A 27889-nucleotide genomic window follows, 5' to 3' on the forward strand; every position below is an offset into this window, starting at 1 on the left:
GCCCCAGGCTGTGGCCCTGGGGCCAGCCACACGTAACTCTGTGCCTACAAAGCTCAGCCCTGTGCTGGGCCTTGGAGGGAGAGCTGGAGGCTGAACGCATGGCCGGCCACCCGCCTCCCGATAGCAGCTGCAAGGACTGAGACCACCCCATCTCCAGCCCCGTTCAGGTGAGGATCTCAAAGCACCTTACAAGGGTGGGGAGGATCATCAACCCCCTTTCACAGATGGGAAAACTGAGTCATGGAGCAGGCAGGACTTGTCCAGGGTCACCCAAGTCAGTGGCAGAGCCAAGGAGAGAGCCCATGGCTCCCACCTCCTGTTCCCCAGGGAGCCTCAGGAGACAGCAGGGTCTGTGCAGAGAAGCGTGACCCTGTCGCAGGCTGGCATGATTGGAGAACCCGGGGGGAGAGGCAGCATTCCCCAGGAGGGACAGGGACCCCTTCCAACCCTCCTAAACCAGGCAGGGAGGAGCAGCCCAGCCACCCCACCTGCCTGTGCTCTGAGCCTGTCTGCATCTCTGTCCCCACTCCTCCCCCCATGCCCAGTCTCCTCAGCCCTGCCTCCTGCCCCTGCCCCCACCCCTTGGCCCTCTCCCCCCTGCCCCGCCTGTCTCTCCCACTCACCCAGAGTTTCAGGAGTACCCAGGGCCCAGCTCCATGTATCAGCATCTCTCCCTTATTTACCTTCCCAGCCTTCCCCCAGCTGGGAGGGACAATTGATTTCTCATTGCAGCTGCTCCCTGCCTTGCCCTGCCCTTTTCTGGCTGGGCACAGGGAGAGCCGGCCGGACACCCAGACCACAGCAGAGCATAGGAGCCCCTGGTCTAGAATATCCCCTGCATGGAGCCTAGCCCCGTGGCTATCCAGTGCCCCCAGCCAGCCGGGTGAGACTCCTTCCCCAGGGGCCCAACCTCCCCTCCCTCCTTTGGGTGTTCAAAACACAGCTCAGAGCCACCCACTCCCTCTAGGAAGATCCCACCTCAGTGCCACACAGGGCTGCTCTAATCCCACCCGTGCTAAACCTGAGGGCGGGGGAACGGGTGCCCAGGCTAGGTGGGCTGTGGAGGATGGGGGGGACAGCAGAGACCTTGGGCAGTGGAGAGTGTTGGACGGAGGGGGGCTGTCTCAGGCAGAGGGGGTGCTAATCCCACATGAGGGCCGATCCCAGCGGTGCTCGGACTCCACGCGCTGATGGTGCCTCCCCGCTGGGGGCAGCAATGAGAGGCAGAGTCGTAGTGGGGCAGTTTCATTTGTTTTTAATAAATACACAATCTCTCCAAATTCATTTGTCTGCGCAGGGCGGGGAGGGCCCGGGGCCGCCCTGAGCGAGGCAGGGAGGGGCCCGCCCTGAGCAGACTAATTATTGAAGATTAATTTGTCTGCTCAAGGCGGACAGGCCCTCCTAGAACCATAAATTACACGAGAAACCCAGACAAAGAACAAGCAGAGGGCGGAGGGACAGGGAGATTTTACACTATGTACAAGCCAGGCCTGGGCCATGCCCAGGGAGCCCAGCTGGGAGGGGCTGCAGGGCTGCACAGCCACAGGCATTGATGGAGAGAGATGCTCACCTGGGTTCCCATCCCCGCAGCGGCCGTGTGCCTCCCCAGAGGGAGAGTGGGTTTGGGGGCAGGGGGAGAACAGCACCCCAGCCCCAGGATCCTCAGCCTCCCACACACTGCCCCCCCCCCCACCATGTCCCTTACGATCATGGAGCCGGACTATTGCCATGTGCAGCGCAGTCTCTACCCAGTGTCATTTCCTGAGCCCAGACCAGCTGGTGGGGGGCCCAGGTTGCAGCAGAGCCAGCCAGCCAGCCCCCTCGAGGCAGAGGCAGGGGTCCCGGGGCTCTCCCCACAGCAGTGGCTCAGGCCTGGGTGGAAGCGGAAAGCAGAATCTGTCATGTTAAACAAACCAAAGAAACAAAACTAGTCTAGGGCTGGCCTGGGGATTGGCCTGGGCCACACGCCCCATCTTTCCCGCAGCTAGCAGGGAGCAGTGCCCTGGGCCGGGGCAGCACAGATCTTGGGCACGCTGCTGGGCTGCTGCTCCAGACTGGCTCCTCCTCCTCCCACTGGTGTCCGGCTAGCGGCTCCAGGTCTCTGGGGCATCAGCTCTGAGCTTCTCCTGGGCTTCTTCTGGGGCAACGTCTGGGGCTGCAGGACAGAGGCAGAACCACAGAGCAGGGTCAAAGTCATCGAGCAGGGGGCTCGGCCAGCCCTAGGCAAGCATCCGGGCTGGGCCCCAGCATGACTCTGCAGGGAGGCTCATCTCAGCCCATGGCTGGGCTGAAGGTGCCAAGCCTGGACTCGTGAGGCCAGTGGCCCGGGGAGGAGTCTGGGCAGACCTGGAGATCCCTCAGCAGGGATGGAACCTGTTCCTGGGCAGGGAGGAGCCTTTGATACCCTGGGACGTGGCAACTCGGGGCCACCCTCCAGGATTGGGGCCCACCGACCTGGGGCTGAGGGTGGATCAGACACCCAGGAGCCACTGGAGAACACTGGTCCCCCAGCTGTGCACAAGTGGGGCAGGGGAACAGCCCAGGGATGGACAGAGACAGGCCTGCCCGACACTCACCCCGGCACCGGGCACAGCAGCGGCTCTCCTTCTTGGCATGACTGGAGCAGGAAGCGGGGGAACATTCCTGGCGCTGGCAATGGGTCTCCCCGGACTGCAGTGGAGGAGAAGGGAGTCAGACAGGGGCCCAGCTCCTGAGGGGCCTGGCCAAGCAGCAGGGGATAGAAGGAGCTTTCCCGGGTGGGGGGTGGCCAGGAGGCCTGGCCAGGTTGGAGAGCAGGGGAGAAGGGCACAGGGGGCCTGGCTGCAGATAGTTCAGTGCCCAGAAAGCCTTTTATCCGGACTCCGATGACAGAGCTCCCTGCCCCCTTCAGAGCATGGGGCCTCTGGTGCCCCCAAGGGCTCAGAGAGGCTGTTCCTGGGCTTGTGTCCATGCAGCGAACCCGACAGGTGGGGGGCGTCCCCACGCACTCACCACACACCAGCAGGTGATGCACTTCATCTCCCCGAAGGGGGGCACCGTTGGGTGCCAGCTCTCGTTGTTCATGTACCACTGGCGCCCGAACCGGCAGGCCCGGGGCCCGTCTGCCTGCATCATGTCCGACAGCTCGGGGGGGCTCTTCTCTGGAGCTGGGGGGAGCAGAGACCCAGGCATCCCGCTGCCTTAGTGCGGCAGAGCGGGTGTCCCCACCCCCCAAAGCAGCGTGTCCGGCACACGGCGTGGAGCAGGAGCCAGAGCTTCCCCAACTTGGCAGAACGTGGCCACAGCGCCTGGCAGCCGGCAAGGCGGGTGGGGAGCAGGGACCCGATCAGACCAGGGGCCCATCTAACCCGGCCTCCTGCCTTGAGGACGGAGCAGGGACCCGATCAGACCAGGGGCCTATCTAACCCGGCCTCCTGCCTTGAGGACGGAGTAAGACTTCCCCCTAGTGGTCAATGGCGGAACAACCACCCCGAAGGGGCTTCCTGCAGTTAGTGGCTGACTCCAAGGGTGTGTGGCTGGGAGGAGAAGGAAGCAGCCACCCCACACTAGGGTGACCAGATGTCCCGATTTTATAGGGACAGTCCCGATTTTTGGGTCTTTTTCTTATATAGGCTCCAATTACCCCCCACCCCCCGTCCCAATTTTTCACATTTGCTGTCTGGTCACCCTAGCCCACACGGATGGGGAGGGTGCAGGAGACAGGAGTGCTGGGACCACAGACCCTCCGAGTGGACGCAGGGAAGGGATAGCTCAGTGGTTTGAGCATTGGCCTGCTAAGCCCAGGGTTGTGAGTTCAATCCTTGAGGGGACCATTTAGGAATCTGGGGCAAAAATAATCTGTGAGGGATAAGTGACTGGACTCAAGGTCCCTTCCAGTTCTATGATTCTATGACTGGCCCAAGGGGCAGAGGGAGATGAGATGGGGATGGAGCCGCCAGCCGAGCAGCATGGGAGCGAGAAGGGAGACGCGCCCTGCCCTTCCCTGGGGCAGTGGGGTCAAATCCAGCCCAAGCTGACTGCGCTTGCTGAAATGAGCTGCTTGCTGTGAGCCCAGACCCTAGATGCCCACACTGAGCGCTGCCCCACAGCCACAGGGAGTGAGCACCCACCCCCCTCTGGCGTGGGGCTGAGGCCCATTGCTCCTGTGTGGGTGCCAGGGACTCCTGGTCTGGGGCAGTGATCTAAGCCAGCTGGAGGAGGAGGTGCCCGTGCAGTGCCCAGCATGATGGGCCCCCCCCCAATCTCATCTGAGGCATGGGGGTGTGTGTGCATCCATGCTGGGTCTGGCACAGCGGGGCCCTGACTGCAGCTGGGCACTCTAGGCATCAATGGCCACGTGTGGCCCGGCCGGAGGACGCACCTGGGCACTGCTTGCAGCAGTCGGACGGGCTGACTCGGACGGGGTTGCTGCAGGTCAGGCGCGGGCACTGCACCTTCTCACAGTGCACTTCCCCCGTTGCTCCCTGAATGGAGAGAGGATGGGGTGGGCTGAGACCACATAGCACCAAGGGGCCAGAGTGAGGAGCCACAAACCAGCGCTCAAGGGGCCGAAAGGGGGTTGCTGGGCCTTCCCACTGACTAGGCACAAGGGCTCCATGGTACCTTGCAGGTGCAGATGGCGCATTTGATCAGGCCAAAGGGGGGGACCACAGGGTGCCAGCGGGTGCCAGCTCCTCGCCATGTCTTGTCTCCGTCGAAGTAACAGCCTGGGGCAGCAGATGGGGAAAGCGTTAGAGATGCCGGGGCAGGAGGCCCAGAGAGAGGCCTGCTGCCCAGGTGGGGTCAGGACTCACCCTCACTGCTGTCCCGGGCCTTCTCTGCTCTCAGCTCTTCCTGGCTTGCCTTCCTCTCTGTCCAAACAAGCAGAGCCCATGAGGGACGGACACACAGACGCTGGCTGGGCCAGGCGCTCTGCCAGCCCCTCGCTGGGGCTACACAGATGCCTCCCCTCACCTCCCCCTTCAGCCCCATACACTGCTCCAAGACAGGCTGCCCCTTCTGGGACCCCCTGAACATCTTGGGGGGGGTCATCTTCCAGGGCCCTGTGTCACAGACTGTAGCCCCAACCCCAAGGCCCTCCCCTCCATCAGCAGCCCCCAGCACCTTCACAGACCGGGCAGCACCGGTCCTCCAGGTGAACCTGCTGGGTGCAGTTCAGGGGCTGGCAGAGGATCGGGTCGCAGATCACTGTGCGCTTCTGTGGGGAAAAATCACACATCATTAGATACCACCCAGCAGAGGGCATCTGGTGCTTTTGTGTCCCCAGGGACTTGGGAAGGGGATCAGCAGCAGGGGCAGGCGGTCACCCCTAAGCCCAAGGGAGGGGCCACAGCCCTGGGGTTGAATCCATGCAACAAACACTAGACAGAGCCCACCGGGAGCCAGGCTAGAACCCTGGCCTTACCACGCCAAAGTCACAGGCTTCTGCTGCTGGAGCCGAGGGAGCTCTCCCTCGAGGCAGCAGCAGCAGGTGATCCCTTATCCTCTCTCGAAGCAGGCCCTCAGTGGCCACAACGGCATATGCAGGTGCAAAGCCAGTTACACACTCAACCCAGAAGGATCCCCCGAGGCCTGAAGCAGCGGCCCTGCCCCGGGAGCCTACTCTGCCCACGAGCAGCCCATCCGGGGCTCCTGGGAAAGAAATGCCAGGCTCCACATGGGATGTGTTTCCCTGGCCCACAGACTCTGAGCAGGGGCAGCCCCGGACCAGAGAGCTTGAGGTCTCTGCCTCCCCCGGGGCCTATTTCCAGAGGAGGAGGAGCAAGAAGTGACATGGCTGCAGGAGTTTAAGAGGCAGCTGGAGGGGTGCAGCTTTATGGTGGACTGGACAGAGAAAGGTGCCAGCTGGGGGGGAGGGAAGGAGTGCCTGGGTGGTGGAGGGTGACAAGAGGAGCTGGCAGACAGGACCTGGCTTAGCTGGTGGAAGCCTGACATGCCAGGGCAGCTGCCAGCATTAGGGTGGGGACGGTGGGGTGTGTGTGTGTGGGGTGGGGGTGGCAGGCCAGTTTCCTCCTGTCAGTTCACCTGACTGGGAGGCCGGCCCCTCGCTCCCATCCTGGGGGTGGCTGCAGTGACCCAGGGAAGGCAGGATCTAAATGCAGACCAATGCCATGCCCAGCCCCACAGACTCGGTCAGAGGCCATGGCAGGGGCCAGGCTGCGGCAGGAGCCTCGGGGACCCCTTGGACCCACCTGGCAGCTGCAGAGGGAGCACTTCCTATCATAGGCAGGGGCCCAGCGAGAGCCGTGTGCTCGGTGCTGCCCCTCAAAGAAGCAGGAGTTGGGGTCCTTTTTCAGCTGCTCGGGGTCCTTGGGCTTGGGCTCTTCCAGGAGCTCGTCCTCTTCAGGGCCCAGCCGGATGCCCCCCGACTCGCACTGGTTGGGAATGTGCACCTGGCAGGGAAAGGGCACCAGCGGGTCAGGGCAGGGCTGCAGGAGGTGGTGGGCAATCAGCAAGGGGCAGGCTGGGTCAAACTAATGGTCCATCTAGCCCAGTGTCCTGTCTTCTACTAGGCGCTGGTGCCAGGTGCTGCACAGGGAATGAACGGAACAGGCAATCGAGTGATCCAGCCCCTGTTGTCCACTCCCAGCTTCTGGCAGTCAGAGGCTGGGGACCCCCAGAGCAAGGGGTTGCATCCCTGCCCATCCTGGCTAAAGGCCATGATGGACCTGTCCTCCATGAGCTTATCTAGTTGAGTTTTTTTTTTAACCTTGTTAGTTTTGACCTTCACCACATCCCCTGGCAATGAGTTCCACAGGCTGACTGTGCCTGGTGGGAAGAAATACTTCCTTCTGTTTGATTTAAACCTGTGCCTGTTAATTTCATTGGGTGACCCCTAGTTTTTGTGTTATGTGAAGGAGTAAATAACATTTCCCTATTCACTGTCTCCACACCAGTCTGATTTTACAGACCTGGGTCATATCTCTCCCAGTCCTCTTTTTCAAGCCAATCAGTCCCCATATTTTAATCTCTCTTCACATGGAAGCTGTTCCAAACCTCTAATCATTCTGGTTGCCCGTCTGTGGATCTTTTCCAATGCTAATATCTCTTTGCTGAGCTGGGGCGCCCAGAGCTGCACGCAGGATTCGAGGGGTGGGCGCACCGGAGGTTTATATAGAAAATCTCACAATGCCACTGTCTCTCCCTTTTCGAATGGTTCCGAACGGTCTTTAACCTACGTCATGGTGGCACTGCTGAGCCAGGCCGGCAAGGAAACTGGCTCGCTCCGACAGGGCCAGTGCTAGGATAAGCTCACCCTGCCATCTTCCACCTCGAGCTGTTGCCAGCCACGGTCACCCTCACCCCACGCGCTGTCCCCGCCAGAAAGCGCAGGGGCTGCTAGCCAATTCCGCCCGTATCCCAGAGTGCTGCCCCCTGCAGGATACTCCAGCCTGCTGCTTAGGGCTGCAGCTGGGCAGTGCACTTTGCACCATTCCATCTCCCCATGGCCAGGGAAGCCTCCTGCTTCCCCTCCCTGCTGTCGGGAGACGAGGACTGAGGAAAATGGAGAAATTAATGCAAGTTTTCCTTAAAGAATAAACTTCCTGTCCGGCTCTAGCCATGGCACCTAGATGGTGCCAGCCAGAGCGGCTGGGAGCAGTGCCAGGCGATGCCAGGCAGCAGCTGCTCCTATTCCTGCACGGCCAAGCCCACTCCTCAGGGAAGCAAGTTTCCCGGGGTCTCCGGGGCAGCCAAGACACAAACACAGGCTGCAGTTGATGAATAGCGAGGAGGCAGCTGGAGATGGCCCAGCCAAACACAGCTTCTGGGAAAGCCGCTGGGGCTCCGGGCCCAGCCAGAGAGCGGATGCTGCTCTGTCTGCAAATATCCCCCCCCCTACTCGCCATTTTTTCCATCCGGGGTGCCAGCAGAGTTAGCACCCAGGAATATCTGGGGCAGAGGCAGGGCTGGGGGAAGGGACAGGCGCCGCCAGCCCGACAGAGCAGCTTCCGAGCCTGGGGCCCCAAACTTGGATGAGTGGGGTCAGCTGCAGGAGCAGGGGAGCAGAGGGGCCATGGGTGGGGAGAGACTGAGCCAGAAAGCTCCTTCCACTCCAGCTGGCCTTTGCCCGACCCCTGCAGGAGAAGGCAGAGGGCAGGTGAGGAGGGCAGGAAGGAAGTTCACTCTCTGCTTTCTGGCTTGGCACCCCCCGCACCCCCCGAGAGCATTTACAAGGAGGGGGCACCCTGAACCCCTGTCAGGAGTGAGACCTGTGCTCTGGTTGGCCTGATCCTTGCACATCCCAAGTTTCCAAACGTCAGCTGGGCCGGCTCGGCGAGGGATGGGCTAACGTGTCTCTCCATCTCCTCTGATCTGGCTCAGGCTACAAGCGACAGAGTCTGAGCTTGTCTCAGTCCCTAAGGTGCAGCAGTGCCCAGCACGGCCCCTGCACAGGTGGGTACCATCGGCGGTGGCTGCTCAGCAGAGGCCCAGGCCTGGGCTGGCAGGGGGCTGCGGGTCCCCAGATGGCTCTGCATGCAGCGCTGCGCGGCCCATTGCCCCAAAGTGGCAGAGAAAGGGCAGGGAGGTGGCACCGCGTGACAAAGGAGCCTGCAGCTACATGCACCCTTGGGAGGGTGGTAGCATAGTCCAAGGCCTGGGTTAGCTGGGACGCTGGGACCCAGGTGCTCCTTGCTTCTGTCCAAGGGATGCCGAGTTGTCTCACAGCCCGGAGCATGGTAGCTACTGCCGGGGTCCCCCTCTCCTGGGCGGGTGGAGCAGGCTCAGTGTCCCCAGCCCGCTGCTGAGGGGTCGCTGGCCCTGGCAGGCTGTGACCAAGCCGGGGTGAGTCAGCTTTTGGCAGGGCCTGGGACTCCCGCAGCTGCTGCCCAGGGAGCGGAAAGCCGGAGGGGGTGAGTCAGTGGCACCTACCCTCCCCCGCATCTCCCCGCGGGGGTTGACTTTGGTGCTGACTTGCAGGAAGGCCGTGCCCTGGGCCAGGTGGCGCAGCAGCTCCGCGTCCAGGTCCTTCACCACGCCCTGGGCCTAGGCAGAGGAGAGGGGCATTAGCGGGGCCCGAGCCAGGGCCAGCACTGAACTGTCGAGGTTAGAGGTGGCACCATGCTCTGGGTGGCCCTGCTCCGAGAGCCTGGTACCCCCAGGATTGGGCCGGGGCACCCAGGGGAGGGGTGGACCCCTGCATGGTTCCCACCCAGCTCAGGCTGAATGGCTCCCCCAGCATCCTGTGCTGAGCTGGGGCTGGTCAGCACTTCCAGGCGGAGCTGGGGCTGCCCAGGACAGGAGCCAACGTGCCGGCTGAGGGGCCCAGAGCATCAGTGACCCCAGCTTCCTCCCCCTCCCCCAATTGCTAGAGGTGGCCGGGCTGAGGAGCGACACACAGATCTCTGCAGAGCTGCCTGGGTTTTGCAGGCACCCAAACTCCTGAGGCACCTCATCTCTGCCTGAAACACCCCTCCTCCCGGCACCTTTCCCCTGCAGCCTCTCCCCAAAGGGCCCATCACTTCCCCCCCATCACCCATCTCCAGCCACTGACTCCCCCTCTCCCAAGGACTCCCCTTTTTCCCCAACTCCTCCCCAAGGGCCCATCACTCCCTCCAATCACCCCCTCCAGCCACAGCCCCCCAGCCCCTCGCCCCCCCACAAGCCCATCACCTCGGTGCCGTAGAAACCCTTGAGGAGCCGGGCATGCTCATGGCTGCGCTCGCCCAGCTCGGCGACGCCATGCAGGTGGGCACTGACAGCGATGTCGTCCGACTTGCCGAGCCCGCCCACCACGATCTCGTAGTGCAGGTGGCAGTGCTCGTCCAGGGAGACCCAGGCGTGTCCCGCCGAGCCGGTCCGCACAGGGGGAGACACCAGCTGGCCAGCCAGGGGGATGGGCAGCTCTGGGCACAGGGGGCACAGGTCAGACACATGCTTCCAGCTATGCCAGCAAAATGTGTTGCCCGCCCGCTCTGCAGTCCTGGGGCCAGCCCCCAGGGTCCCTGACCTACAGGGAACACCCATGCACTGCCCACTACAGAGACCCACCCACCTCGTGCCCTCCAGCCCTGCAGGGCTGGCAGTCTTGTGAGAGGAAACAGTGCACCACCTGGCAGCAGGTACCTGTATATCGTGCCAGGAGGCCGCTGTACAGCAGGGAGCTGATCTGTCCCCGCACTTCCCCCTCCTCAAAGTCCTTGGTGGCCACGTTGAGGAAAAGCTCGCTCTGCAGTAACATGTGGGTGTCCCGGGCGTTCATGTGCTGCCAGGTCCCGCTGGCCTGGCCGGGGTAGGGGGGAGAGAGAAGTTAACATGCCTGCTGGGGGGAGGGGGCATTATCATCACTTACTTTCAGAAGCACCCACATCATTCTGCCGCCCCTGGGTGGGACAACGGCAGCGGGGATCGAACCTGGCACCTCTGGATCTTAATGCAGGAGCCACTCCTGCTGGAGTCAAAGGAGCCACGGCTTTGCTAAGGTGCATCAACTGCTATGTAGTCCAGCTACCACTAGAGGGGGACAGAGCACCACACTAAGTGGGCGTGGCCTACCCTGCCATACAAGCCTGACAAAATGCACCTCCCATCCTCCGGGGGCTGAGCCACTATGGGAAACAGTCCACTACTGCTACCAGGCAAGGGAGTTACTCTGTTAGCACAAGTGACTGAGATCTGTACTGTGGTGCTGAAGGTCTCAGGTTCAAACCGCCTGCTGATGTAGGGGTGTTACCCCTCTGCCCATACATACTGAAACAGCATGGACCTTGCCCCAGAGATCTTGGCGGGGGGGCTGGAGAAAAGGGTCAGATATGTAATATACTGTCACAGCCAGATGACATTATCTTCTCATAACAGTACAGAGGGAGTGAGATGGGGATGGTTAAACAGAGAGATTTTCCCCAAAATCTCTTCCAATCCAACCACTTTGCCTTCCCAGCATGGCATCTGCCCCTTTCACATCCCAGCAGCACGATCAGCCGGAGGCAGATTTAATGCCCATGTGCAGAGTCTGCCCGCTTCGGATTTGGCATGCAGAATGGTGCCCAGATACTGCAGTGAGGTGAGCTCATGATGCAAACTGAATGTGCTGCCCCACCTGGCAGCTCTGCGCCCCCCGTCTCCCAGCGGAGACCAGGGTTCAGAGACAGGTGACACAGCAGCCTGGCTGGGAATTCCCATCTGGAGAGGGGCTGAGAAGTCTGGGGCTGTTTAGAGAAGAGACATGATAATGGATGGCAAACCCTCTTCTCATACAAGGGGGTATTCGTTAAACCTAAGAGACAATAAGTTCCAACGCTGACCCAAGGGAACATGTTTGTCCTAGGCATGTGATAAACCTTGTAGCAATGAGTCCCCCAGGAATCACTGAAGCCAAGAACTCATTAGGATTCAGACCAGGATGTGGATAATGAGAACATCTCCAGCTACGCTAGAGCGGGTGAAACACTTGCTAGGTGGGATATGAATCCTTAGGCTTCAGGGCGCAAGGGCTGGCTGCCTGGGGTCAGGAAGGAAAGTGCGCTGGGGGTAAATTATTCCCTACTTGCCCGCTAGGGAGTGTCACACCATATCTGGGCACTGGCAATTGTCTGAGCTAGGTGGGCCTCTGATCTGATCCAGCAATTCCGATCAAATAGGGAAGGGAGAAGGAGCCAAAGGGGTGCATGCAGCGTGAGATTCAACCTGGACATATGCAGTGGCCTCTACGGAGCTGGCAGGAAAGCCAGAAGGGGCTTTGGAATCTAGCTAGAGAGGAAACAGGTCTATTCCGATGGGAGGGGGAAACGGAGGCTGATCTATACAGCCCTGGGAGAAGGAGCGGCTCAAAAACACAACACAAAAAAGGATCAGTGAGAGAGGCTGGAGGAATGCTCAGAGCAACAGATCAAAGGCGATAGACATCAGGGGCGATTCTGCAGAGCCCTAACCACATGTGGGGGTCACCAGCCGAGGACAAGAACCAGGTGGGTGTGAGACACTGTCACGCCCGCTCTGGTGGGAATGCACATGCCCTGTGCCAGGGCCTGGAATACACACAGCTCCGGACTGGACAGTACCCCAAACTGCCCCCAGGCTCTTGGGGCTTGGATCGGGCCCCTCTCCAGCCTGGGATTGCCCCCCGCCCAGTATCTGCCACACGGATTTTGCCTGCCATCTCTTTAAATTCCTCCTCAAGGGAGGTGCCAGCTGCAGCCAGGGCCAGGTTTCCCAAGGAGTCTGGCCACATCTTTTCTCCACTGGTTTATTCCCAAGGCCTTTGCCCTGGTGATTGGGGCCCAAAGGGCCTAGCCAGATTTGGTGTGTGCTGGCTGATTAGTGGGGGGTGGTTTTCTGGAAAGGAAAACTCCGCTCATCCCTGCTCACACACCCAGAGCCCTCATGACTTCACGGAGAGCTGGCAGAGGATGAGAGGGGGCCCAGGCTCCTGGGGCAGCACTAGATTGGCATGGCTAGGAGAGCTGTCACTGGCATGGACTGGGGAGCCACGTGGCTAGCCAGGAACCAGAGCCCCATCTGAGAACAAGCCCCCGGGATCTGCTTCCCACCAGCAGCCTAGCTTAGCACCAGCTATCCCTGTGGGTCAGGGCCTCCTGGCCCAGAGAGCTTCCTGTGGGCAAGCTGGAGGAGAAAGGATCCAGCCCCCAACCCTGGGAGCCTGACCAGCCGAGGGAGCGGGCAGCACATCAGACAGAAGCTTGCCACGAGGCACAGGCTGCCCCCCGGCCCAATGGCCAGTGTGGTTTGAGGGTGACAGATGCAGGGGTCTGGGGGTAGAGAGCAGATGTGGGAGAGGATCTCTCAGCTGGACACAGCTGTTCCAGGCCCTGTTACCAGGCAAACGGAAGGGAATGGAGAGAGGAGCAGCCCAGGTGGGCTGGGGGAGATCCAGAGGCCCTCAGCCAGTGCACCAGGATGGCCCCACACTGCCCCCTCAATCATCCTCCAGGGGAGGGGTCTAGCCATGGCCCCCTGGATTCTTATCCACCCCCAGCGGGGCACTCACCAGCCCCTCCCTGTAGCTGGGCGTCATGTCGAACAGGATGCTGCGTTTGTTCTTCCGCCGTGGCTTGGTCTCCAGGGTGAGGCTGATGACCTCACTCGCTGTCCCTGCTACCTGGACCTGCGGGGAGGCGCAGGGGGCAGCGCCCCAGAGAGAGTCTGTCCGGTTCATAGCGTTAGCAAAGCTCCCCGGGAAAAAGCAACCCAGCTGCACCCATGGGTGTGGGGAGGGGGCGTGGCAGTCCCCGACAGCGACCAGCTCATCATTACCACCCCTCAGCATTGTCCATTCACAGCACTGCGGACGCTACCCGCATTAACCCGCTAGCCCCATTTCACAGGCCAGAAACTACAAGTCAGGATAGGGAAGGGAAGAGTCCTGATGTCCAGGCTCCCAGCCCCAACCACTAGAGCCTACTCCCTTCCCAGGGCTGGAAACAGAACCCAGGAAGTCTGACTCCCTGTTCCAGCAGCAGGTCTGCCTGGGGTTCCCAGCCTGCAGGAGGCGGTATCACAGCTCCTAGGGGGACATGGACAGGTGCCAGGGGCGGGAGGTCGTTGACTTTTCCTTTTCCCTGGGAGTGCTCAACCCCTACCCCCCATGGACCTGCCTTTGCACCACCTCTTCCCACTCCCACTTCACCCCCTCCCTGAGGTTCCTGTCCACCCGCTGTTTTCTGCCCTTCCCCAAGCCCCTCACTTACCCTGTAAACAGCTGTTGGGCAGAGGCCATGGCACCCCTGATGAGCAGGGGGTGGGGAACAGCGGTAGCTGGTGGGTGCTGAGCACCCACAATTTCCCCCCCCCATGGGTGCTCCAGCCCTGAGGCACCCATGGAAATAGCACCTATGCCCTCCCTGCTAACTGGGAGTGGGTCCTGGTGTAGAAACAGTTGAGGACCAAGGTGCTCATGTAGATTTCTCCAAACACACACGAGTGGGCCCCCAACCCCACATTGCCCCTGCACGGACCCTCCTTACCTGGTACTCCAGCGTCCCGTTCTCATGGAGCGCCAGCTTGGCAGACCCCACAGCCCCGGTCTTGGTTGGCATCAGGGCATCTCCTCCGCACAGCACGCTCTGGAGGGCTGTAATCAATAGGGGCCACAGGGCTCTCAGGCATGGCATCCAGAGCCAACCTGTGCCCCGGGTGCCCGCATGGCCAGACACCACAGCACCATGTGCTAACCTGTCCCCGGACTGCCCCCAAGGGAGCCAGGGCCACTGGGCCACCCCTCCCTTCCAGAGGCCTCCTGGGGGTGGAAAGCTCCGCCCTTTCCTAGGAGGCTCCGCCCTCTGACACTCCCATTCCAGCCCCCCAAACAGGGGCCGACCCAGCAGTCTGTTTCTTCAGCTCCTAGCCTGCTATTCCCAGGCCCTGGGGCACAGCGTGGCCTCGACGTCCTCTCCCCGCCACTCACTGTCACAGCTCTTCCTGGCAGTGATGTAGCCGGCAATCTGGCGCCGGCGCCTGCCCTCCGTCTCTGCTGTGATCTTCAGCTGCCCCTGCGCGAGCCAGAGCATCTCGCGGCTCGACAGGTCGCTCAGCACCTCCGCGAAGTCCGGGTCCTGTGGAAACAGCCACCGGGAGGAAGGGAAAGCGCCATGGCTTGGCCTTCAGAGGACAGCAGGGAAGGGGGAATTGGTGCCAAGGGGGCTGCTTACCTGCATGGTGATGTTGGCCCTGACCTCACGCAGTACCCGGTTCTGGTGCAGGATTCGGACCCTAAGTGAGACCCAAGGGAATTCTGCAAAGACAAAGAGGATTAGACAGTTTGCTCCCAATGATCCCCTCCACCCTATACCCACCAAACATCTCCACAAGTCTCCCACTCCCTCCCCCAGTGACACTACACAGCCCCTGACTGCCCTCACTCAACCCAGACCCTTCCATCCCAACCCCCCCTGCCCAAGTACGCTCTGCCTGGTGCCCTCCGAAGGGGCGAGAGCCGCACGGCTGCTCCAGGCCTTGCCCCACTGTCCTCACTTACCTTTGTCTGCCGGCTCCAGTAGCCCCTTGGCCATGAGGATGAAGTGCAGGTTGTTCTCGGTGTCACTCAGGGTCAGCATGGCGATGCCCCCCGTACCCATGTGGGTCAGGTCAACGGAGGTCAGGATGGCGCTGAAGGTCTCTGGGATTGAAAGGGCAGAAGGTTGTGAGGGTCAGCCCTGGGAGAGGGGAGGGGGATAGGCAGGGGCCCTGAGGACACAGGTAACCAGGGGGTGGGGGCTGTGAGACTGAGCATCCTGGATGAGCCGGCTGGAACTCGGGGCATTGGCTGCTGCTGAGACCCCAGCCAAGGGTACTGTGCCCAGTGGGACCCCCATGAAGTGAGACCCCAGACACCCAGGGCTCTCAGAGCAGCCCCAGGGCCGGGAGGGGGACGGGGGGGGAAGTTACCTGCAAAGAGGGCCCGGTGCTTGATGATTGAGCCTTGGATCTCGCCGGCTGGCTGAGACTTGGTGACCAGGGAGATGCGGAGCTGCTCCGCCTTCAGCAGCCGGATGGAGGGTTTGTGCAGGTTCCGCCACATGCCGCAGATCTGTGGGGAGGGGCAGCTGGTGAGTGGGGGGGGGGCGGCTGGAAGAAGGGGTGCGGGGAGGTAGAGAGGGCAGGGCAGCCCCTGCCAGAGCCAACGGGAGAAAGGTTCAGGGGAGCCGGGTCCCACGGCCCGAGGGAGGGACATCGCTGGCGATGGGGCTGGCCCAGAGAAGGGAAGCAGCCCCAGCAGGCACAGAGGCCCGTGGGCAAGGGTAGCGCAGGCGGGGCTGCCTCGTGCCTGGCCCAGCCCCAGGCGGGCGTCTCAGCTGCCCATGGGGGTGCCACTCACCATGCCGTCCTGCAGGGAGACACTCTTCTGCACGGGGTGCTCAAACAGGACGTTGCCGTCGGGGTCGGTGAAGCGGACGCGGCTCGGCCGGCCCAGCCTGCGTGGGGGGGGGAACCGGAGCAGCTGAGCGAGCCAGGGTGGCTGGGCAGAGCAGGTGGGGAGGGGAGGAGGACACACTGGCTCTGCCTGGCCCCAGAAAGCCCTGGCTGTGACTCCCAGAGCTGAGGCTTCACCCTAACGTGCCCCAGGGGAAAGTCTCCTTTCCAGGGCCTTGTCTGGTTGATCCCTGCCCCATGGAAGGTCACCCAGCTTCCTGGGACTCCCTGACAGCCCCTGTGGGGGCCAAAGGTGGGGGTGCAGCTTCTCTCCAGTCTGGGGTACTGTAGTGGTGGTCACCATGGAAACACATTCATTGATTAAACCAGAGAGTGGACAGATGGGGCAGATAACCATCCCTACCCAACCTGCCCTGGGCTCCAGGGGCAGCCCTTTGGCTCACCACTGGTTAGCCATGCGCTGTGCCCTGGGGGCTACCTGGGCCCAGGCCTCTTCAGGGAGGGGATGGCCCCTCTCTCGGGCTCTGGGCCCTCGGCACAGACACCGAGGTGCTGGGCGGAGAGGAGAACCGGAGGCAGGAGGAGACACTCCAGGCTAGCCGGCTCCCATGGGGACAGAGGGCGAAGATGAAGGGCTTATGCCCTAGGGAGCAGTGGAATTGGTCAGGGCAAGACCAGGGGTGCCCGTAGGAGGGCTGGGGAGAAAGCGAACAGTGAGGCTGGGGCTCAGGGCAGCTTGCTGGTAGGGAGGGGCTCTGGGCATGGGAGTCTCCCCAGGGATTGAGAATCGGGGCTAAGCCAAACATGCACTCAGTGCAAAGCCAGCAGAGAAGAATCAGACCCCAGTCCTGGGCTAGGGGCCGTGCAGGGGCATCTCTGTCCTGCAGCCACGTGCAACGAGAGTGTATGTCCTCATGGATGGAGGAGCGGGCAGACTGCAGCTGGGGGCTGGAATCAGCTGAACCAGGTTTGTAACCAGGCAGGCTTCTTGTGCATATTACTGCGCTGCTCCTGAGGGTCCAGAGTGCTGGGGAGGGGGACCCAGGGCACTTCCTCCCTCCCCCTTGCCCCTTAGGCTGCTATGGGGCTTGCTTGAGCACCCCCTATTGGCTCCAGGGTGAGGAGCAGGATGGAGACTGGAGCTTATTACAATTCACTGTGTTATCTGTCCTACAGGGGCCCCGCTCCTAAAGTGCACCTGCACAGGCAGACCCCCTGCATTGGCACGGAGCCTGCTGAGGGCAGAGGGGCACCACACAGGCAGATCCCAGAGCTCAGGGCAGTGCCCCACTGATTCCAATGGGGTCTGCACTGGCCAAAGGCTCCTCCAGCACAGAAGCAGTTGCAGGATTGGGGCCTTGGATTGTAAACAACTTGGGGCAGGCGCTGGATCCTCTCCCAGGTCTGCTGAGTGCCAAGCACTCCAACGTGGCTAGGAATATTTCACATTTCGCCTGCTTTGGCTACACTGACTTTGTTTCAAATTAGTCACCACTTCACTATGCAACGCCCTGGAAAAAGAGGGAGGGGGGGGGCTCCAGCATCAGAGAAGCTGAGCTCAGCTCCCTTCATGCACGGATCCAATTGAACTATCAGCGATCCTGAAGGTGGGGAGGGATTGATTGCAGGTCCCAGAGCCAGGCCTGGAGCAGAGGGGGTCCTGCTGGAGGCGGCGTGGAGAAGCGACTGGGCCCGCCACCGTGTGTGGTTGGACCCTGCTTGTTGGATTCTTTCCCATTTCCCTGAATTTGTTTTTAATAAAAACCTTGAGGAAAGGAATGTTCCTGCCTGTGACGGATTCTCTGGAGTCCCGGAGAGGAATTACCAGGGCTGTTCAGCTGTTTCATTTAGAGAAATCCCAGCTGCCTATCAGATCGAGCTCTGAAGGCCTAACAGACAGGAAGCCAGCAAATGAGCAAACGGGTTAAACCCCAGAGACCAGCGTAGCAATAACCCCTTCTCGTCTGATAAACAGGAGCCAGTTGCTACCTGCTTGGGCAACGGGCAGCCTGGCCCAGGGATTGGGCAGCTGGGGCACTGACCCCCTCTTGGTCACGACTGCAGGGTGAGAGTGGGACGCAAGTGCAGTGGCCTCCCTGCACCGGTGCCCACCGCCCGCCCGGGACAGGCATGCAGAAGCAGCGTGGGTGTGCTAAAAAACTACAACTCCCAGCATGGACGCTGGAGGGCTGGAAACAAGCTAGCTCTCCTCCCCCTTCCCTGCCCATAGTCCCATCTACGATCCATTCAGACTGCAGACGAGGTGGCTCTGGATTCTTCTGTTCAGTCTCTGGCTGGGAGTTTCCTTGGGGCTGTCCCAGTGCCTGGGGTGGGACTGACCTTTCATAGTTGATGGAGAAGAGCAGGTAGGAACGCACGAGGGTGAACCTGGCTTTAGCCACGGCACTGGACAGGGGCAGCCAGGGCTCCACACCACTGGTCAGCAAGGCCACAAAGTCTGGGGGAGGAAAGCGAAAGGAGATCTCAGCTATTCCTTCAGCTCAGAGCCCTGGGACGCTGCGTTCTCCATGCGGGAGGGGAGGAGAATGAAAACCACATCCAGGAGCCCCTTTCTTCACTGACATCGGGGCGGGGGCAGGGGATGGACTGTGGCTGATAGTCTCTGGGGTTTACTCTTCCAAACTTAGCAAATACTGAATCAAGCCTGCAACACATCCCCAGCCCTCCTGCCTCATCCCGGGCCTGTCTCCCCACAGCCACCAAGGGCAGGCAGAAAACTACCTGTGCGACTGTCGTCCCGGGCAAGGTCCTCCGAACTCAGGTAGGAACGGTCATTGTAGCTCTTATGCAAGTCGTCCTCCTTATCCTGGAAATACTCGAAGCTGTCAAAGATGGGCTCTGGCCTCTTCTCTGGGATGCTGGGAGAGGCTGAAAGGAGAAACGTCACAACTATTTTTTGCATCTTCAGTGCAAGCAGGGCATGTAGTATAATCCCCATCTCTCAGAGGGGGAAACCGAGGCACAGAAAAAGGAAGGGACTTGGTCCAAAGTCACTCAGCGAGCTTGTAGCAGAACCAAGAATGGAGCTCCACTCCCCTGACTGCCCGTTCCTTCCACTCCAACCACTAGCTCACATGGAACATGGCTGTATACAGGTGCCCAGGACCCTGCCTGGTGGGTGCTTTATGGCAGTTGCGGTGCAGGAGTTTCATAAGAGCTGAAATGGAACCTCAGGGCAAGAAACCTGCTCCCGTAGCAACACAGTAAATCCCCTCCACGGACAGAGCAGCCTGGGCCCCACAGGAAGCACCAGGGATGCACCGTAACACTTTGAGGCTCTAGGGTCACCTGCCTCTCCCACCAGAGCTACTGGGGAGAAGTCCTCCTCTGACAGCGCTGTTACTGCTTACAGCTCCTGCCGAGGCCCCCGAGCCCCAGAGGGGCACCGACGTCTCAGAGGCCAGCTCGGATTCCATTCGGCACACGGCACAGCCACTGCCAGAACACCGGGAGTGGGGGAGAGAGCACGGTCCCACACTCGGTCAGAACCGGGGTCTGTGCCTGCTACCCAGTTCCCCAAGAGTGCCTGGTGCCTTGGAGAAAGGGGCAGCAAGCCCCTAGTGGACAGTTATGGAATAATCTTCCCATAGGTGAATTGTCCTCCTAACCTGCCAAGGGGAGGAAGTCTCTTGCCTGGAGGCAGGAGAGGCTGTGTCTCTTGTACAGTGTGTAGCTGCAGCCTAGACCCCTCCACACAAAGATCAGACCCTCAGATACTACGGTGATGGCCAGTCACATAAAACGCTACGGTAGAAAAGCTAACAGAATCATAGCAGTAATAATAAAAAGTGCTGCTAACACGAGCACCCCTCCCGCCTCCCCTTCTTGGCCTGCGCATTTTCTGGTTTGATTGTAAGCTCCCTGGGGCAGGGAGGTTGCCTTTGATTGGACTGTAAAGCCCCTTAGGAGGCTCCATTCATTCATGGACATCACCAGCTTCACGTGCCTGCAGTTTCAAAAGAGGCATCAGAAGTAGTTTTGAGCATGGTCCTCCCCCCCCCAACCCCAAGTCACCCACATCCTCCCCGTCAGCCGTTCCCTCCCCCAAGCCTTTACCACCATGTGTTTCTCTCTTTCTCACTGCTGCCGAACAACTGGGACACAGACTGCACAGGGGGCCCAGGGGCACCCACTCCGCACGTCTGTCAAACACACAAGACAAATACTCTGAGCAAACCCCGCTTTCCTCCCATCGCTTCCGGGCCCAGCCACGTGTGGCGAGCGAGACCCGTCACGCAGGAGCCCCCCACCAGTGCCACGCAATGCACTGTGCCACGCAGACAGTCCCAGGAGAAAGCCAGGGCCTTGCCTCTTACCCTTTGGGCAGGTCTTGCAGCAGTGTCCCGGCAGCAGGACAGACTCACTGCAGGTCAGTGTGGGACAGTCGTGCTTAATGTTCTTACAGCTGACTTTGCCTGTTGGCTTCCCTCGGCGATTCCTCTGCTGGGATGGAAGACAGAAATATTCTCTCGTGTGGCCTGCTGGTGAGAGACCCAGCGCCCAGCCCCATAGCGTGAGCCTCTGCAGAGCCCCAGAGAGGGCTCCCTGGAGCCGACTCCAAGAACCACCTGCACTGCGAGCCAGGGGAAATCAGATGCTGAGACCCAATAATCTTTGCCACATCGAATTGCTCTGACCTGTGTGATGCGCCTGAGGTCACCCCTGTGGAGAGACCTGCAGTCTCCAAGCCCCAGCTTAGCATACCTGCCTGCAAAACCCTTCTCTCCAGCTCATCCCCTCCCCTTCACAGGCACCCTTCTTTTCGCAAAGACCTCGCTTGGCTGCATCCTGCTGCTCCCCTCCGGGCTCGCCCTGCATGCAGCCCCCCGGCACTTAGCCTCTTGCTGCTGAGTGGCAAACCCCACACTTGCCAGCCTCGGGTTCCAGCTCTCTCCCTCCAGGGCTGTGCACAGCTGCTTCCTGGCTGCAAGTCTGAGCCAGGAGGGCTGGGCTCTGGGACCGAGGGCCAAGGTTCCCTTCACAGCCCCCTGTCCCCACTACAGCCAGAGGAGCAGGGACCCGCCAGGTGTGTGCCGGAAGCTGCCATGCAGGCGCTTTGCTCAGGGATTCCCAGGAAGGGAGGGGCAGGGGGGTTGTCAGGGAAAACATTTAAAGGCCAGTTCCCCAAGCAGACCCCTCCACTCCCAAATACCCAGTGCCAGGAGAAATGGGGAGCTGCTGAAGGGCTGCAGCAGATGTGCCCTACTCCTCAGAAAGGGATGGGGGGTAGGAGGAAGGAGGGGGGAGGGCCATGACCCCCCTCCAAACAATTTCCTTTCCTACAGCTCTGTCCTGCCCCCCACCCAGGAGCTTGACAAGGTACTTCCCTCTCCCCCAGGGCTTTGTACTCCTCCCCCCCAGGGCTCTGTACTGCCTGCACCCTCCCTCACTTCCCTTCTCCTCTAGGGCTCTGTACTGCCCCCCTCCCCCAGGGCTCTGTACTGCCTGCATCCTCCCTCACTTCCCTCCTCCCCCAGGGCTCTATACTTCCCCCCCACCCCCGGGCTCTGTACTGCCCCCTCTCCCCCAGGGCTCTGTACTGCCTGCACCCTCCCTCACTTCCCTCCTCCCCCAGGGCTCTGTACTTCCCCCCCCAGGGCTCTGTACTGCCCCCCCTCCCTCACTTCCCTCTCCCCCAGGGCTCTGTACTGCCCCCCCTCCCCCAGGGCTCTGTACTGCCTGCACCCTCCCTCACTTCCCCCCTTTCCCAGGGCTTTGTACTGCCCCCCTCCCTCAGGGCTCTGTACTGGCCCGAGTCCTGCACTCCCCTAGGGTGGGAGGGGAGGCAAGGTACGGTGCTGCCCAGGGCTGTGGAGCGCAGCAGCTGAGCTGGCAGAGGCTGGGCTCAGAGGTGAGTGCGGGGCCCCAGCTTTGGGGGGGAGGGCGCTGAATGCTCTGGAGCAGGGGTAGGCAACCTGTGGCTGATTTTCAGTGGCACTCACACTGCCCGGGTCCTGCATTTTAATTTAATTTTAAATGAAGCTTCTTAAACATTTTTAAAACCTTATTTACTTTACATACAACAACAGTTTAGTTCTCTATTCTAGGCTTATAGAAAGAGACCCTCTAAAAAGGTTAAAATGTATGACTGGCACGCGACACCTTAAATTAGAGTGAAGAACCGAAGACCCGGCACAGCACTTCTGAAAGGTTGTGACCCTGCTCTGGAGGCAGAGGGGTTCCCCGCTTACCGGTTCGCAGCAGCAGACCACACAGTGCATCACCCCAAAGGGCTCACCCAGGTCTGGGTGCCAAGTGTCCTCCAGGGCATAGAACCTTCCTCCGAACGAGCAGCCTGCAGAGGGGAGCAACATCCTGGGAGAGTGGCCAGAAACCCAGGGCCCAGCCATGCCACTCTGCCATCCTGCTGCACCCAGCCTGTGCCCCCTGCCATCCCCCTGCAGCCAGGCCCCCCAGATGTGCCCCCTGCAGCCAGCCCCCCCCCAGGCCTGTGCCAACCCTGCAGCCAGGGCACACCCTCTACACCCAACCCATGCCACCCCTGCCATCCTGCTGCTCCCAGGGCACACCCCCTACACTCAGCCTGTGCCATCCCATACCAATCCCCTGCAGCCAGGCCCCCCCAGCCTGTGCCAACCGTGCAGCCAGGGCACACCCTCTACACCCAACCCATGCCACCCCTGCCATCCTGCTGCTCCCAGGGCACACTCCCTACACTCAGCCTGTGCCATCCCATACCAACCCCCTGCAGCCAGGCCCCCCAGCCTGTGCCAACCCTGTAGCCAGGGCACACCCCCTACACCCAGCCTGTACCACCCCTGTCATTCCTCTGCTTCCAGGGCACCTCATCCCCCCCGCCCATGCCATGCTTGTCTGCCTGCTGCGGCTGGCACAGGACAGGTCTCGATCGCCCCCTTCACCCAGCCCCTGGTGCCCCCACCCTGCTGCGGCTGGCACGGGGCAGGGCTGGCTGGGCCAGCGGGCAGGGCTGAGGCTGTGAGATTCTCCGCTGGTGAGACGCTGCCGGCCCGGCCCGGCCCCTCCCCGCCGCTGTCACCCGTCCAAGCCGAGCGCACGGGGGGTGTAAATCCATCAGTGCGAACCAGATGGAGGCTGGAGCGGGTAGCTGTGCCAGGCAGGGCAGGAGTCGCTCCGCAGGCCCCGCTCGCCCCAGCCTGGCCCCCCAGCCCCGGGCTGGGGAACGTCCCAGCGCAGAGCCCCGGCAGCCCCCAGCAGCGAACCCTCTGAGTCCCTCCACCCCGGCCGGGGCTCCCCACCTGCTGCCCCCCGGGGCACTCCCCGCCCCGCCCGGGGTCCCGCCTGCGGGCCCCCCAGTCCCGGGCTCCTACCTGCCGCCCCCTTGGAGGGGAGCGGGTCCTTCTCGGGTTGGATGGGCAGAAGGGGCTTGGGGCGCGAGGCGCCGCCCGGCGCGGGGCAGAGGGCGAGGGGCAGCAGCGCGGCCAGCAGCAGCGGCACGGCGGCCATGGCCAGAGGGGCGCGCAAGGCTGGGGGACCCCGGCGTCCGGCTGCGCGAGGAGTCAGGGCTCCCAGTGCCCAGGCCCCGGCCCCCGGCAGGTTTTATAGGCTCCGGGCCGGGCCGCGCGGAGCCCAGGCATCCTGAGCAAACAAAGGCTCCGCTAATGAGGCGCAGGCGGCGGCCGGGCCGGGGGAGTGGAGCCCCCAGCGGGGGTCCGGCTCGCGGCGAGCGCCCGGGGGCCGCAGCGGAATGGGAAGCAGACGCGGGGCCGCGGGGGGCTTGTGGATTGGGCCCGCGGTGCGCGCAGCCCGCCCGGCCGAGCCGCCCAATGGCAGGCGGCCCCCGACGGGGGGAGCGGGACGGGGCAGCCCGGCCCCCCCGCCCCTGGTTCCCGCCCCGCACACCCCGCGCCGCGGACCTGTCGCTGCCCCAAACTGGAAGCCCCTGGAGAAGAGAAGTGGGGAGGGGGCGCCCCCCGTGCTACGCAGAGCCCGTATCCCCCGGCAGCCCCCGCTCCGCCCTTATCCCCCTGAATCCCTCGCCCGTATCCCCCTGCGGCCCCCGCTCCGCCCGTATCCCCCTGAATCTGACCTCCCCGCCCGGACACCCCGCAGCGCCTCGCCCCGCCCGTATCCCCCTGCGGCCCCCGCTCCGCCCGTATCCCCCTGAATCCCCCGCCCGTATCCCACTGCGGCCCCTGCTCCGCCCGTATCCCCCTGAATCTGACCCTCCCGCCCGGACACCCCGCAGCGCCTCGCCCCGCCCGTATCGCCCTGAATCCCCCGCCCGTATCCCCCTGCGGCCCCTGCTCCGCCCGTATCCCCCTGAATCTGACCCCCCCCGCCCGGACACCCCGCAGCGCCTCGCCCCGCCCGTATCCCCCTGCGGCCCCCGCTCCGCCCGTATCCCCCTGCGGCCCCCGCTCCGCCCCTATCCCCCTGAATCCCTCGCCCGTATCCCCCGGCAGCCCCCGCTCCGCCCTTATCCCCCTGAATCCCTCGCCCGTATCCCCCTGCGGCCCCCGCTCCGCCCGTATCCCCCTGAATCCCCCGCCCGTATCCCCCTGCGGCCCCTGCTCCGCCCGTATCCCCCTGAATCCCTCGCTCGTATCCCCCTGCGGCCCCCGCTCCGCCCGTATCCCCCTGAATCCCTCGCCCGTATCCCCCTGCGGCCCCTGCTCCGCCCGTATCCCCCTGAATCTGACCCTCCCGCCCGGACACTCCGCAGCGCCTCGCCCCGCCCGTATCCCCCTGCGGCCCCCGCTCCGCCCGTATCCCCCTGAATCCCCCGCCCGTATCCCCCTGCGGCCCCCGCTCCGCCCGTATCCCCCTGAATCTGACCCCCGCCTGGACACCCCGCAGCGCCTCGCCGCGCCCGTATCCCCCTGGACCCCCAGCCCCGCCCTGCCCGTATCCCTTGCAGCCCACGCTCCGCCTGTATCCCCCTGACCCCCCGCTCCTCCCGTATCCCCCTGAACCTCCCGCCCCGCCCGGACCCTCTGTGCCCCCTCGCGCTAAGCAGAGCCCCTATGCCCTGCAGCCCCAGCTCCGCCCGTATCCCTCTGAGGCCCCCGTCCTGCCCTATCCCCCTGCGCCCCTCGCCACTCCGGTATCCCCCTGAACTCCCCCTGCCCTGCCAGTATCCCCATGAAACCCCCGCCCGGACCCCCTACCCCGCCCGTATCCGCCGCCGACCTCATAACGTGTATCCCCTGCACCAACTGCACCACCGCATAGCCCGGACCCCCTGCACCCCACCCCGCCCGTATCCCCCTGAACCCCGTCCCCGCCCGCCCCGCCCGGACCCACTGCACACCACCTATATCCCCCGCCCCACCTCATAACCTGTATCCCCTGCACCACCCCGCCCCCCTGGACCCTCTGCACCCCCCACCGGACCCCCACCCCACCTCATAACCTGTATCCCCTGCACCTCCCCGCCCCCCCCGGACCCTCTGCACTCCCCACCAGACCCCCACCCCACCTCATAGCCTGTTTTGCCCTGCACCCCCTACCTGCCCCATAGCCTGGACCCCCTGCACCTCCCAGCCCCGCCTGTATGCGCCTGCACCCCCTAACCCACCCAGACCCTCCACCTCATTTCATAGCCCTTGCAGCCCCCGCCTTGATCCCCCTCCCTGCCTCATAACCCAGACCCCCTGCACTCCCCTGCCCTGCCCGTATCCTCCTGCACCCCCTACCTGCCCAAATCCCCATCACCCCAGCTCATAGCCTGTATCCCCCTACATTCTGCCCATATCCCCCTGCAACCCCTACCCCACCCATATCCTCTACACCCCCAGCCCCGCCTGGACCCCCATAGCCCCACCTCGTAGCATGTACTCCAATACACCCTGCCCGTATCCCTCTGCAACCCCTATCCTCTGTACTCCCTGCACCCCCCAGCCCACCTCATAGACTGTATCCCAATACACCCTGCCCGTATCCCCCTGCACCCTCTACCTCACCTGGATCCCCTGCCCCACCTCATAGCCCATACCCCCTGTACCCCCCACCCTGCCCAGACCCTCACTGCCCCACCTCATAGCTTGTATCCCAATACACCCCACCTGTATCCCCCTGCACCCCCTGCCCCACTGTACCCCCTGCACTTCCACCCCACTGCACAGCCTGTACCCCCTGCAACCTCTACCCTGCCCATACCCCCTGACCTGCCTGGACCCACACAGCCCCACCTCAAAGCATGTATTCCAATACACCCTGCCTGTATCCCCCTGCAACCCCTACCCCACCCGGACCCCCTGCCCCTTCTCATAGCCTCTGCACCCCCCGCCCACCTCATGGCCCATACTTCCTGTACCCCCTGCCCTGACCCCCATCACCCCACCTCATAGCCTGTATCCCAATACACTCCACCCATACTCCCTGCCCCGCCTGTAACCCCTGCACCCCCACTCCACTGCACAGCCTGTACCCCCTGCACCCCCAGCACTACCCTTACCTCGCACACTGCCTCAGCCCACTGCACAGCCCGTAACCCCTGCACCTCCCACCCCACCACCTGCACCCCCAACCCACTGCCTGTGCCCCTCACATCCCCTAACCTACTGCCTGTACTCCCTGCATCCCCCTTCCCTCCGCACCACCCGTACCCCCTGCCCCTGCACACACCCCAGCTCCCTGCTTCCTAGCACCCTCCTTCCTGAAACCCTCCACCTTTAGCTCCTGTAACCCTGCACCCCTGTAGCCCTGAACCTGCTCCCACTGTGCCCCCCAACCCTGCCCCCTCCCCCTTGTATCCCCCACCTGGAACTCCTGCCTCCCTCCCTCCCTACTCCATAGCTCCTCCCTGCCCTAGCATCTCCCCCCTGCTGTCCCTCCCAGGCTTTAAGGTTTAAGGCCCACGGGGAGTGCGCAGTCCCTGGGCAGCACTAGGGGCCAGGGCCTTGGCGTGAGACCCCCTGGCCCAGAGACAGGTGCTGCTACTCACCCCTTGGCTCTGCACAGGGGCAGCCCTAGATTTTTTGCCTCCCCAAGCACGGCAGTCAGGCTGCCTTCGGTGGCACGCCTGTGGGAGGTCCGCAGTCCTGCAGATTTGGCTGTTTGCCTGTGGGAGGTCGGCTGGTCCTGCCACTTGGGCGTCCCTGCCGCTGAATTGCTGCCAAAACCGTGGGACTGGCAGACCTCCTGCAGGCATGCTGCCAAAGGCTGCCTGACTGCCACCCTCATGGCGACCGGCAGGGTGCCCCCACGGCTTGCCACTCCAGGCATACACTTGCTGCGCTGGTGCCTGGAGCCGCCGCTGGCTCTGCAGCAGGGTCAGCTGCCACAGGGAGCCTCCCTGAGCCAGGGGTGGGTGGCTGGGTTGTGGCCTGGGGGCTGGCGGGACCCCTGCACAGCAGTGTCCCACAGGGCTGGTGGCAGAAGCAAGGGTGGCAAAGAGCCCAGCAAGGATAGCTAAGTGCCTGGAGCGCTCCGGGGTGTGTGTGTGCAGAGAAGGGGTGGGCTGGGGCAGAGGCCCAGGCCCTCAAGAGTATTTAGGTGCCTCACTGTCATGGAAATCCATGGGATTTAGGTGCCTAAATCCCTCAGAGGATCTGGGCCAGAGGAGGAGGGCAGATCCAGAGGGAGGGAGAAAAGGTCTTTGGGTTCTAGTCCTGGCCTGGCCTGGGTTTTTCTCAGCTGCCTTGGGTTCTAGTCCTGGCTCTGCCGCCAGCTCTGGGGGACCTTGCTAGCCAGGGAAGCCACAGGAGGGGCAAGGGCGGCACCAGTCAGGTGTGGGGACCAGGAACTACCCCAGCCTGAATTACCCCTGCCCTGAGGGCTCAGATGCTAACCCCAGGCAGGAGCCCCTCCCAAGACAGCTCCTTCCTCAGCTAGGATGGGGCCTTTTCTACATTAGGGAAATTTGCACCCATGAGGCGGCCTTGCTGTTGAAAGACTGGTGCACCCCCCAATGCAAACCCAGCGCTCAGTCTGGAATACGCAGCCCAGACCTGCAGCAAGGCACAAGCAGCGGGACCGTGCAAGACTCCCATGACACAACCAGCTGAGCATTTCCCCAGCTGTGGAACACACAGGTGCTGGGAGGAGGGGTGCTGGGAGTGCTGCCGCACCCCCAGCCTGAAAGTGGTTTCCATTA

At 62.6% G+C, this 27889-nt stretch overlaps 1 protein-coding gene across 1 annotated transcript; it reads right to left on the bottom strand.

Annotated features, from left to right (window-relative positions):
* Positions 1 to 1271: 1271 nt before the first annotated feature.
* CHRD (chordin) lies at positions 1272 to 22126 on the bottom strand. Its single transcript, XM_030575165.1, has 22 exons — positions 22041 to 22126; positions 20166 to 20289; positions 18571 to 18717; positions 18169 to 18286; positions 15773 to 15869; positions 15343 to 15484; positions 14933 to 15073; positions 14607 to 14689; positions 14363 to 14510; positions 13923 to 14029; positions 12947 to 13063; positions 10066 to 10222; positions 9613 to 9845; positions 8872 to 8985; positions 6192 to 6392; positions 5104 to 5197; positions 4794 to 4850; positions 4603 to 4706; positions 4361 to 4463; positions 2992 to 3146; positions 2577 to 2670; positions 1272 to 2155 (listed from the first exon to the last, which is right to left on the bottom strand). The coding sequence occupies exons 1-22, from the start codon at positions 22068 to 22070 to the stop codon at positions 2085 to 2087; spliced, it is 2637 nt and encodes an 878-aa protein (XP_030431025.1). The 5' UTR covers positions 22071 to 22126; the 3' UTR covers positions 1272 to 2084.
* Between the last annotated feature and the right edge of the window lie 5763 nt (positions 22127 to 27889).

Source organism: Gopherus evgoodei, chromosome 9 (assembly GCF_007399415.2).
Source record: "Gopherus evgoodei ecotype Sinaloan lineage chromosome 9, rGopEvg1_v1.p, whole genome shotgun sequence".
NCBI classification, from domain to species: domain Eukaryota; kingdom Metazoa; phylum Chordata; order Testudines; family Testudinidae; genus Gopherus; species Gopherus evgoodei.